This window comes from Kwoniella bestiolae, chromosome 1 (assembly GCF_000512585.2).
Source record: "Kwoniella bestiolae CBS 10118 chromosome 1, complete sequence".
Taxonomy (NCBI): domain Eukaryota; kingdom Fungi; phylum Basidiomycota; class Tremellomycetes; order Tremellales; family Cryptococcaceae; genus Kwoniella; species Kwoniella bestiolae.
This window is the reverse complement of record NC_089241.1, coordinates 3,775,643-3,788,476: the sequence shown is the minus strand read 5'-3', so window position 1 is coordinate 3,788,476 and position 12,834 is coordinate 3,775,643. Positions and strand designations below refer to the sequence as shown.

The following is a 12,834-nucleotide window of genomic DNA, read 5'->3' as shown; positions in this document are numbered from 1 at the left end:
TCAGAACATGAAAGAAACCCATAAGAAGATATGAAACGAAGAAACGATAGGGACAGGCGGGAAGATCACCCCGTCCAAGAAAGAATGACTATTCAAGATCTCAATAAACGTCAATCTCCATTCCACCACCCATCATTCCATCCATCGCACCACTATAATTCACGTCCATCCCATTCAGCACAGTATCAAACGATTTAATCCGATCTTGACCTGCCTTGTAGGCTGATTCGAATAAGAGCGGTTTCTTCCTTGGTAAGAACGGTGCGGGGGTTACGATGGATGCGCTGGAAGACGGTTATCAGCTCACTTACTAACGTGATATCGAAGCTAAGCTGGACACTCACAGAGAAGTACCGCATCCTGGTGCGGGTGTACCCATGATGATACATTCTGATACACCTTGAATCTCGTCTTTCTTCGAGAAGAGCGATGCGTCGAACTAAGCATAATGAAAATATCAGCAATTATCAGATATTGAATGGGAACTCGCAATAGTCGAGAGTAAGAGGTAACTCACCAAATGATCAGTAGTCTTCTCGAAACTCGCCAACATCAACACCGAATCCTTCATCTTCTGCACACCGAACCTCGTGATACCCAGCACTTCACCCTTGTACGTCATCACATCACCCAGCAACATGACGTGTCGGGGGTCGATGGACATTCCGTGGGATCTCATGGTATGTTGGATTTCGTTATAAATCGTCGATCGGGCAGCTTCGATACCTAGTACTTTTTGGGTTTCCATCACGTGGTTGGTCTTGGTTTTGAGACCGTCGACACCTGTGACGATATTAGCCTTCATCATTCAATGTGCGTAACCCTTCTACGAGGAGGGAATGGAACAAAATCCTCACCCTCAGTACCCATCACTTCACTCAGCCCATATCCAGTAACCAACAATCTATGAATCTTATCATTCTTCTCATCCTTAGTCACCACACCTCGATCGACCGAGGGTAAACCCTTGACTTGGATATCCGCAATAGCCCGCTTAAGGAATTTCAATCGCTCGTAGATCCCTCCAGTCTTCTCCTTATCTTTAGCAGGCTCGTCAATCCATAATCTGATTCGCGAGGTTTTCTCAGAGATGTGGATGGATCCTTCGGGGATCTTGAGCTTGGGTGCTGCGACGAGGGACCATTTGATGGATTCTAGTGTTATTTCGAGCTGATCATATGGCAAACGATCGATGTTAGCTCAATCCTAAGATCCCACGATAGTTGTGCTTAAGCTCACCTGTAATCTTCTAACAGCTTTCATATCGATATGGATCTCAATATAAGCATTTGCGTTCGTCCAACTTTCTTCAATACACGATGCAATCTATCCATAATCCACGCAAACAAGACATCAGCAAAACCTTCTCACAGGTGCTATACCCCTCTCCTGTCCTTCAAATTGTGGCCAAAAAGAGATGAAAAGGAGGCGCAAGACTCACATCACCCAAAACAGTCCTTTCTATTCTACCTTTAACGATCCTAGCAGCAGTCTCACTCTCTGGGATATTCATTTCCGCCGTGATAATAGGCGTCGAAATGACCTTCGCAGCATTGATAATCTCCTTAATACGGGGTACACCCAACGTGACGTTCATGGAAGCAACACCAGCAAAATGGAAAGTCTTCAAAGTCATTTGCGTACCAGGCTCACCAATCGACTGAGCACCGACCGCACCGACCGTACTTCCAGGTTCGATCTTGGCTCTCAAATATCTAATCCGACAATTCTCGAGGAAAGAGTTCAGTTGAGATTCCGTAACTTTATTGGCATTTTCAAGGACTTGTCGAATGGCTTGATCGGAAGATACGAGGAGATCTTCATACTCCTCTGCCATGGCTTTATCATCTGCGTCTGGGAGACCTCTGGCCACTCGCTGGTTGACCATGGTCTTGACGATCTTGTCGATGATGAAGTTGTAGGTTGTTTCTCGGTATTTCTCATGGCATCCTTCCCATCCTTCTAGCAAGGTTGGTATAGGTGGTGGAGTGGGTTCTTTGATCACTTTTCTACCTCGGCCTCGTTTGTGAGGTTGAGGTGAAGGGGGAACAATTGATTCGGGATATATACGTTGAGCTATCTCTCGAACTTCGTACGGTAACAAGGCTTTACCAGATCGGTCGGCAGTTCGCTATAATACATAACGAGTCAGCTTTTCCGCACCATAATGTTGACCTTGAAGCTACACTTACACAAGCATGTGTCCAACTTCTAACATATTCCACGGGCGTCGCATCACCTTCCAAACAAGCAGGATCTAACATATCGTCACCATACTGGAATTGCACAATACCACCGACACTGTTCCTCACACTCAGATCGTAGTGGGTACATAGATCTTCCAGAGCTTTCATAAGTCTTCGAGCCATATAACCAGTCTCAGCAGTTTTGACCGCAGTGTCGACCAAACCCTCTCGACCTGAGATGGCGTGGAACAAGAACTCTGTAGGTGTCAAACCTGAGAAGAAAGAATTTCGAACGAAACCTTTTGAAGGTGGATTCTTGGACTTTTTCTTGAAATGCGGTAACGATCGATCTTGGAAACCGTTCGGTACACGAGAACCAGCAATAATCTGTTGACCTACACACGCTACCATCTGAGCAACGTTGATAACGGAACCTGCAAGTATAATGCAGAAATCAGCTAAACCCTCTTTGCGACATGCTAGCCATATGTAAGATAGCTGAACCTACCTTTAGAACCACAAGTAGCCATGATAAGAGGAGCGTTATGCCTGCTCAACTCCTGCATACAAATTTTACCTACAGCTTCTCTGACAGCTGATAAGGTACCTGAGATCTTCTGTTCCAACGTGGCTTCTTGATCACATCCAGGGGCATTCTCCAATTTACCCTTCTTGGCCAGGTCGATGAATCCATCACATTCTTCATAGGCCCTTTCAACTTTGGCATCTTTCGATTCGAACAACACCGGTCCAGGAATGACATCGTTGATACCCAATGAGAAACCGATGTTGGCCAAAAATCTTGCAGAGAGCTTAGCAAGTCTGTTCATTGCTTTGGCAGCTTCTTCAGGTCCATAGTCCCTCAAGATGACACCAAATACCGAATTCTTCTTTCCATCTCCTACGGTGTTTTTATCAAATACACCACACATGATCTCACTATTCTGAATGACCAGGTAACCATCGTTAGGTGACATGTCAGGTGGAAATCTGTCTGATTTAGCTGGATCCACCAAAGTTCGACATTTCGCTTCTAGGTTGACTAGTACGTGAGATGATTTGTTGGGTTTCATGAGGAGGTTGAATATCTGTTTACCGGTCCACAGACGAACAGGTTTCCAAATGACCGGAGGAGGTAGTTCGATAGGTAAGTTGGCATCACCGAGGTAAGAGGCTATTTGAGCGAATTGTTGTCGATCGAAGAATCGATCTCGTCGGGAGAGAAGGTACGAAGCAGTGATGAAATCCTGGATAGCAGCGATAATGGGTTCTCCGTTACGCGGTGTCACCAAATTCTTCTTTACTGACATCAATTCCAAGGCTTCTGTACGCGCCTCTTCGGTTTGTGGTACGTCTATTGCAGATGTAAGCTGAGTTGCTCCTCATTGCCGAGCAAGATAAAGCTTACGCAAGTTCATTTCGTCACCATCGAAATCGGCGTTATAAGGGTTACATACACACTCGTTCAATCGGAATGTTCGCCATGGCCGCACTCGTACTCTGTGACACATGATGGAAAGCTTATGCAAACTCGGCTGTCGATTGAACAAAACGATGCTAGATGAGAAGTAACGTTAAAATTGAACCACTCTCAAACGATAGGAAGTGCACTCACTCTCCATCTCTCACATGTCGATGAACAATATCACCAATCTGCAAATCCCTCGCCCATCTCTTCCTGGCTTCTTTATCTTTCATAACGTGCAATGCTATTCTCATAGGCGGTTGGCCATTATCACCCCGTCTTTCTATAATGTTCGCACCGGGATGTAACCTTGATCCATTCACTATAGCATCTTGCATAGCCGCCTTGTTGTAATCGGTCACTCGTTCTGGATATGATAGCTTCACGGCGACTTTTTCGGGAACGGCAACCTAAAGATAACAAGAAATGAGTTACGACCACGCGATCGTTCCAAAAGAGTGGGAAAGGTGTCAACTCACCTCGTCTATTCTCAAATTTGGATCAGGTCCAATGACCGTACGACCAGAGAAATCCACACGTTTACCAGACAAATTTCCTCTAAATCGACCTTGTTTACCCTTCAACCGCTGTACGAAACCTCTTATAGGCTTTGCCGCCATGGCTTGCATACCCGGTGCTTGAGAGTTGATGTATAATGCTATGGATTGACCCATAGCTTCCCAATTCGTCTAAATCAGGTATTATCAGCTTACCACCGAAGATGAAATGTCAGCAACCCGAGAAGCTCACCATGATTGACTCGATACCTTGACCCTTGTCCATCATGAGAGACAAGTTATTATTGAGGTTTACTATCTCCGACAATTTCTGTGTCAAATCATCTTCGTTGTTTCCTGCTTCTGAAGCGACTGAGGGTCTGATACAAGGTGGCGGTACTGAGATATATTGCCATATGTAATCTTCAGGTCTACCTATATCAGGATGTAGTGATAGTAATTCACAGTCCTATCACCGTCAACAGTAGGTCAGCTATTCGCGCTCGATTCGAGGGGCAAAGATAACTCACTTCCGCTGTGACTCTCTTAAACAGATCCAAGACTTTCAAAGGATTCAAATCCTCCACCGCTTTATTCAAGTGAGTCGCCACAGCCGAATTATCTGCTACAGCAGTTTTAAACGTTCCCATCCATTCTTCCTTCATTGCTGCCATCTTATTCGCTCGATATGGCTCATGACTGATCTTCAGTGGACCTGATTTCTTGACTACTCCATTTGCTGCACCGCAATAATTACAGATATTCCTCTTCTTACATGATGCTAGGACTGCTTTGGAGGCAGACTGCCGCTGAAGGGATTCTAGACCTGGTCTTCTGAATCGTTTGAGGTAGGTTGACCTTTCGTTCTGAGGCAAGAGGACTCTTGCGCAGGTCTACACACATTGGCTCAAAGTCAGCTATGACGATCGACGGGACTGGTAGAGAGGAGGGAAGAAGACTCACTTTACATATACAAGATAGCATGTTGATAGTGGGTCTAAAGTATCCAATGTGGAAGACTGGTAGTGCTAATTTGACATATCCATAATGTCCTACACACTTTGCAGCTTCTTCACCACATGTTAGACATTTCTTCCCTTTTTCGTTTGGGCCCTATCATTCAGTCACAGCGATATCAGCTGTCAATCGTCCAATTCAAAGGCAGGATACTCGTAGCTTACCATCCGACCGTCCAAAGGTCCATGTGCAGAGGTGGTCTTACTTCCATCTTCATGAAGCTGATACAGATCCTGGTGATTCACTTGTACTTCTGATATTCGGACGATGTCTTTAGGTGTGAAAGGTTGGAATTGGATATGTTTGCTGTCACAATTAGAAATTTATAAGCTCATCACCTCGTCTGCACACTGACCGAAGTACAGGCTCACATTCTCCTAGGTACGTCCGAGGAGACGTATCGTTTCTCGTTTTGATCGATAGGTGCGTAGGGGTCCATTTTGATTGAGGTTTGATCGTGAGGAGGAGGAGGTTAAGAGCGGTGTCAGGTGTTGACGAGAGCGGAAAGTTGGTCCGGAAGCCTCTGCGAACGACTTCCGGCTTCCTGAGAAGGTGTGAGAGAAGGCTGGAGTTGGGTGGAGGGAGTGTGAGATGAGCTAGGTTGCGTTCTGTTGGTGAAGTATCAGAAGACAGATCAAAATTACAGATCAAAATTACATTACAGGATGAGCAGGTGGACAACATCTAGCTACAGCTTTCTGAAATAATTGCTAGTCGAGTCAAATTACGTAAATGAGTTCAAGCGGGGTCTTAAATGAGGGTGATATGTATGTTTTGTATGTTTCCACCGGTTCGTGACGTTGGCAGCTGCGAGTACAGCTCGGATGATGGATGGTGTATTGTTAACGATGAGAACAATGATGTTGACAGCGAGTAAGATACCAACACGATAGTATAACCTGAACCGTAACATACCGCATCACTTCCAAGGACGAATAGTTGCAGTAACATCTCATCATCGCTAGACCCAAGCAACCCTTGGCACTATGTCGCGTCCCACTCTCCTCCAATCCCAGACCAATGCCCTCCTAACCCTTCTCAACCTGAACCAACCACCCCCCGCCTCAAGTTCATCCACCGGACCATTCCCCAGACCTTCCACTCCTTCTTCAACGTTCGATGAGAACTCACAAGCACCGCTGGTATGGAAGGTATTGATACTGGATGAACAGAGTAAAGATATATTGGCTACTAGTTTGAGAGTTCAGGATCTGAGGGAGCAAGGGGTCACGCTGCATATGTGGGTTTTGAACCCATCTCTCTCATAGCTCTCCTCGTATCGACGGGGTCATTATATCTTAGGGAAACGAGATGGTGAGCATTACTGATTGTTCTATGTGTGTATAGGCAATTACATTCCGCCCGACCACCTTTGGCAGATGTCCCAGCAGTATATTTCGTTTCTCCCACTCTAGCCAATATACGACGTATCGCCGAGGTACGTGACCAGTCCATTCTTCTCGACAAAGAATCTGGACTGATTGATATTGTGTGGTTTGATTAGGACCTCAACCCTCCGTTATATTCTTCATACCACTTATCATTCACCTCCTCCCTCCCCCGATCATTACTCGAGGAACTGGCCTCCTTGATCCTATCCAACGACCCAAGTGGAAGTACCGGTCAACTTATCTCCTCAGTCCACGATCAATTCTTAGACTTCTTGGTCCCCTCTCCCAACCTGTTCTCATTGTTACCTCGGAGAGAAATCAAGCATGATACGAACGGTACGACCACGAATAAGAAAGCGGTGGTAAATAAGGAAAAGGAGGTGGAGGGTAAACCAAGTTATGTGGTTCTGAACGACCCGAAAGCTGGGGAATTGGAGATTGATGAAGAGGTTGAGAGGATTTCGAAGGGGTTGTTCAGTGTGGTGACTACCATGAGTGAGTTGTTTTCTACACTGATCTCTTCGATTTTCGCGCACGAGGACAATCTTGATAACGTATTCACCCGCAGACTTCGTTCCTATCATTCGATGTCCCCGTGGAAATGCTGCTGAAATGGTAGCGAGGAAGTTGGATGCAAAGCTGCGAGATCATATAGCTTCCAACGCATCTCAACGTGGTGGAGCAGCTAGAGATGGAGCATATGGCGTAGATGGTTTAAACAGTTTACAGAGACCTTGTTAGTTGTTTGTCTCCGGTGATTGGCGCTCAAAACTAACCCAGCATACCTGTAGTGCTTGTTATCTTGGATCGAAACGTCGACTTGATCCCTATGCTCTCTCACTCATGGACATATCAAGCTTTAGTGCATGATGTCCTGGATATGAAGCTGAACAGGGTCACAGTAGAGGTGAGTCATCGCTCGTCGGGTGATCACTTTGGCATATAAGCTCATGATTCGGCTCACCCAGTCACCCGAAAACGGTCGATTACAAAAGAAATCTTACGATATCGACTCGAAAGATTTCTTTTGGGAGAAGAACGCAGGAAATCCTTTCCCTCAAGTGGCAGAGGATATAGACGCGGAATTGAGCAGATATAAGTCTGATGCGGCTGAAATCACCCGTTCGACAGGTATAAGCGATGTCAATGATGTTGCTCAGATGTGGGTTCTGCTTTCATGATGAAATGGTGATATTCCTAATGAGCCAATTAGCTGATCATGATGTTCACAGTGATTTCTCATCCAACACCGCCAATCTGAAAACAGCCATAACAGCTCTTCCAGAACTCACAGCCCGTAAACACACCCTAGACACACATATGAACATCGCCACCGCCCTCCTGCAATCCATCAAGGAACGAGGATTAGACAACCTCTTCCAAGTGGAGGAAACAGCCTCGAAACAAAGTAAAGCGCAAATACTCTCTACCCTCAAAGGACAGACGGACGATCCTGATCAGATCGCTCATCCCACGCCTGAAGATCAACTTCGATTAGTGATCATTTATTTCCTGTCGATGATGGATACTCTTCCCAAGGAGGATCTGGCAGAGTTGAGTAATATGTTGAAAGAGTCTGGGGCGGATGTGAATGCCCTGGAGTATGTGAAGAAGGTTAGGGAGATTACGAGGATGACGATGATGGCTTCGCAGCCTGCTATTGCTGCTGCTCAACCTCAGGCTTCGGGTGGGGGGGAATGGACGAGAGGGTTTAGTGCGTTGGGCAATAGGGTGAGTAGATCTGCTTCTCCTCTTTCGATCTAATCTATTCAGACGCCCTGATCATGGTCTACCTTATTTAACTTGTTAAATGCCGCTCAATATCGTGGACGGAAAATCAGAGGCTGATCATATTTGCTGGATGGTGTAGATCACAGACAGACTCCGAGAAGGAGGTATAACAGGTGTAGGCCTCGATAACATCATATCAGGCGTTAAGAACTTCCTACCAGCCCGAAAAGAATTAACAATCACCAGGCTCGTTGAGGCTTTAATGGATCCCTCAACAGCTGCCACCCAGGCACTACAAGATACAGATGATTATCTCTTCTTTGACCCGCGAGCTACGAGAGGTAGGAACCCCGTGGGAGGAGCAACAAGTGGGAAGGGGAGACAACAGTATAATGAGAGTGTTGTATTTGTTGTAGGTGGTGGGGGTTATGTGGAATATGGGAATTTGATGGAATGGGCCAACAGACGAGAAGGGGGGAGTGGGAATAAGAAGATCACTTATGGGAGTACGGAGATACTTAATCCGACGGCGTTCGTTAAGACTTTGGCTGAGTTGGGGGCGGCGTAGGCGTAGGTCTAGGCTGGACGTATTGGATGATCGTACAGATATATAGAGTGATGTGATTGAGATTGCTGTACTTCCAGACTTGGTCGGCGATCTCCGCTTTTGCATGTTACCCGGTGACCGCGTTAGAAGTGGTGTTGCATCATCACCGTGTCATGGGACAATGTTCATACCCAATTCATCATATCACAATTTACTTAACACTCTTATATCTACCTATCATCCAGCCGGGGAAATAAGCACGATGGCATCACTACGAAGACCCTCCGCTGCCATACACAAGACACAAAATGATCGAGGACCCATTCAATCTGGTCCGAGACCACCTCTACCTGGTGATAACGATAAGAAGAGGGATGCCAGGAAGTCAAAAGTGGGCGATAAGATTAGGAAGCGGATGAGTATGAGGTGGGTCAGACTGTCTCGCTCAAGCTATGCTGCACCCGCTTCGATTTACCTTGAGATGATACTTCACCACGAACGCAAAAAGCAGTGGTGATACAGTAATCGAACGATGCTAATTGAGTTTGAACACCAGGTATATGGGTACCGACCAACTACCCACCGAAAACATCCCCCCACTTCCAGGCCAAGGTGATTTCCTCGATTCAGACCCATACGGCGGAGCGGATTTTACCCCTCTCCCCATCTCCACGCCCAACGACCCCTCAGCAGGTGAAAGCTACTTTGATCAATTCGGCTCGCCGGAATTCAAACAGTCAGGATTCGGAACTTCACCGGTAGATACAACAAACAGAGCAGGCTTTGGCGCGGGGTCCAGGCTTCTGGCGGGCGAAGAGGGGATACGAAGGAGGGGAGCAGAGGATATGACTAGGGAAGAGGAGTTTGATTTGGAGGAACTGAATAATGAGGGGTTTGATTTGGGCGATTATCTGAGAAGAACGTTGACGGGAGCGGACGAGGAGGAGAAGAAGAGGTTTAGGGCGGCTGTTATGAGAGAACGGGGGAGTAATAAGCGGGAGATGCAGAAGAATGTGTTTAGGCAGTGAGTGACTCTTTTTGGCCTGTCGGGCACGGTTACTCTATTCTATGATGGGGGATGTGATGATGATCGATGCTGATAATGTGTACGTAGCTATGCGGAATTTGTTACTATTTCTAAAGAGATCTCTACTCTCGAGAATGATATGCTCGATTTGAAAGAGTTGTTGGGACAGTGGAAAGATCTGCCTCAGCTTATGGGTATGCAAGATACCCTTGCACCGACGTTGGATAAGAGCGGGAATGGTAAGTGGACCCGATCTTTTCGATCAGGCTATCATCTTCATGACCGTATCCATACTCTCGTTTGTGATATTACGCTATTCCGAATATAGTATGTGTATGCACTAACTCTGTAATGTCTAGTCGAGCGACGCCGCACACAGCGCAACTCAGTCATGGACCTCCAAAACCTATACAAATCCCAACTCACCCAACTCTGGTCCACCGTCGAGGGATCTCAGAAATACCTCCCATTAGTCCCCGGACGACACCTCGTATTTGAGACTCACAACTTTGTGGAGCTGAACGCGGCGACATACAAGGCGAAACAGAACGTATCGATGTTTCTCTTGAATGATCTGTTGTTGATTGCTGGAAGGAGGAGGTTGAAATCTGCCCAACCGGCCTCGACCAGTGGGGAGAGCGGTGAGAGGGAGAGAGAAAGGGAGAGGGGGAGGATGGTGGCGGAACGATGTTGGGTTTTGGCGGATTTGGTCGTAGTTGATGTGAAAGATAGTGGGGGTGGGTCTTTCATCCTTTGATGGATGGTCGGGATAGGAGTACCAGCTGATTCATGATGCGTAACAGACCTGACTAATGCCTTGAAGATACGTCGAGGGAAGGAAGTATGCGTTTACAGGACCTCAAAGCCTGAAGACAAAAAATCGCTCTTGGCTGCGTTCAGGCAAGTATCCCAGGAATTGGGCGAGAAGAAAAGAAAAGAAAGTGAAAAGGAGCAGGAAAGAAGGAAAAGTATGTGGCATGGTGAGGTGAGTTGATGTTTCCCATTCTCCTAAGTAATTCGGTCACAGGCGTGACTTCAGAGACCTGCGGAAGAGCTGAATGGTTGATAATACGTTTGTCAATTTGGCAGAAACCCGGTGGTCCATCTACTGGTAGTCCAGCTTTACCAAGCTTGATGAGTCCCGGTCGACCCCTATCGACTATCGGCATGAGCATGGCAGATTCGAAAGATCTAAGATGGATAGATGAGTATGGAGATGAGTTGACTATGGCAATCGCTAGGAGGGATTGGGAAGAGGCTGTGAAGTTGGTAGAAAGGGGTGAGTATGACCATATCTACCACTAACAGTATGTATGCTGATGACTTGTCATTCGGTACAACAGGTCGTGATCTCCTCAAAACAGTTTCTTCAAACCCCTCGGCCCTCACCCTCCTCTCCACGAGACTAGACCAGCTCACCCCAACACTAATCAACCAAATCCTCCATGATCTCTCTTCCACCCAAATTCGAAAGACCAATACTTCACTTCTCATATCGTATCTCAACAGGTTGGATTGCTCAGATATGGGTAAAGATACCTTCCTGAAATCCCGAAGGGAACTCATGATCAAAAGGATAAGATCGATCAAATGTGAAGGAGATATATCAATTTACGTCTCGGAGTTGTCGGTGGTGTGCTTTACGATTATAAGGCATACGAGCGATTGGTATATGAATGCGTTTAAGGAGAATCGGATGGCTTCGGGTGGGTTGATCTTCCCTTTCTTTACATATTGAACAGCTTTCTCATTATCGGACGACAATGCAAAAGATGAAGCTGATCGTGTCTGGTGTACTTGTACTTGAATAGGATTTATAACCTGGGCGAAAGAGCAGATCGAAACTTTCTCGGACATGTTTAGAAGACAGGTGTACGCGCCGAATGTCGAGCAGGGAGTGGTGGATGAGTGTGTTAGGGTGACTGCCTCGCATAATAGGAAGGTGAGTTTGTTTTGTCTGATTCCACCGTATGTAGGGCGAACGCAATCACGTTCGACGGTCCTCATGTGAGGAGAGAGCAAACGGGTAGAGAGGAGGGATGAGTGAGAAGGAGACGAAATAGTGCGGGGTGAAGAGGAGATCGAGAACGGGACATATGGATCTGGGGTGGGGAAAGGAGGATAAGGAGCGAGGAGGGATCTGGGAGAAGAGAGAGATATCGAGGTGAAGACGGGCAGACCAAAGGCAGAATTGAGGCGACATACAAGGCGAAGTGGGTGGCGAGCAGGGTGGGAAAGTGAACAGATAGGGGCACACGCAGAGGAAAGAACGAATACCATAAGTATAAAGGACAACGTGCTGATTCTGTTACTCCTCTCGAACAGCTCTTACGTGACGTCGGGCTCGATTTCACCTACCTCCTATCGACACTTCTTCAATCTGATCCCACTGCGTCATCCCCCCATCCAATATTCAACACGACCACTCCTGCGACAACTTCATCAACGCTTCACCAGCCCTCACCTCAAGCGCCCACCATGGGAAGACAAGGCTCAGGCTATGCGCCCAGCTTGGGCAGATCCGATTCTGGATATAGTGGGATTCATTTGCAGCGGGAAGGATCCGGTACTTCCGTTGGTCGAGATAGATCCTCTGATGGTAGAGTGGGCAAAACTGCTCCTCTGAGTATACCTTCTCGAGCTAGGGGATTGAGTGGAGCAAGTGCACAGAGCCCCTTGAGTCCTGCTTCTGGACGATCTACCCCGTCAGCTGGCGAGGGTGGGCCCGTATTGCCCCCTAGGAATGAGAGGAGGGGTAAGTCTTCGTCGGGGAGGGAGTTAGATTCGCTCTTATAGCAAGTTTCAGAAGCATATATAGCGTTACTAAGTGTATAAGTATGCATGCAGTACTGTATATGCCAACTGTGGACTACTATTGTTGTCAATTAATATCGCATATGCAACTACGGGAGATGGACTACAGTCGCTTTGCTTGGCACCGTTTCTTTGTTGCATATATGTATGCATGAGCCA

General features: G+C 46.8%; 3 protein-coding genes across 3 annotated transcripts; 2 read left to right on the top strand and 1 right to left on the bottom strand.

Annotated features, from left to right (window-relative positions):
- Positions 1-100: 100 nt before the first annotated feature.
- Positions 101-5,604, bottom strand: I302_101423 (uncharacterized protein; the record flags this gene model as incomplete). Its single annotated transcript, XM_065869288.1, has 16 exons — positions 101-284; positions 345-439; positions 518-783; positions 858-1,170; positions 1,240-1,326; positions 1,442-2,131; positions 2,193-2,620; positions 2,695-3,540; positions 3,595-3,743; positions 3,802-4,061; positions 4,131-4,340; positions 4,402-4,617; positions 4,679-5,041; positions 5,112-5,261; positions 5,330-5,471; positions 5,537-5,604. The coding sequence occupies 16 exons, from the start codon at positions 5,602-5,604 to the stop codon at positions 101-103; spliced, it is 4,467 nt and encodes a 1,488-aa protein (XP_065725360.1).
- Positions 5,605-6,151: 547 nt separating this feature from the next.
- On the top strand, positions 6,152-8,855 carry I302_101422 (uncharacterized protein; the record flags this gene model as incomplete). The annotated part of the gene is made up of 8 exons (XM_019186809.1): positions 6,152-6,405; positions 6,513-6,603; positions 6,670-7,051; positions 7,125-7,292; positions 7,348-7,463; positions 7,525-7,718; positions 7,789-8,287; positions 8,427-8,855. 8 exons carry the CDS (start codon positions 6,152-6,154, stop codon positions 8,853-8,855), a joined length of 2,133 nt encoding a protein of 710 aa, XP_019049687.1.
- A 241-nt stretch (positions 8,856-9,096) lies between these two features.
- I302_101421 (uncharacterized protein) lies at positions 9,097-12,657 on the top strand (the record flags this gene model as incomplete). Its single annotated transcript, XM_065869287.1, has 9 exons — positions 9,097-9,260; positions 9,391-9,858; positions 9,949-10,100; positions 10,221-10,598; positions 10,665-10,846; positions 10,951-11,140; positions 11,205-11,567; positions 11,673-11,803; positions 12,187-12,657. 9 exons carry the CDS (start codon positions 9,097-9,099, stop codon positions 12,655-12,657), a joined length of 2,499 nt encoding a protein of 832 aa, XP_065725359.1.
- Between the last annotated feature and the right edge of the window lie 177 nt (positions 12,658-12,834).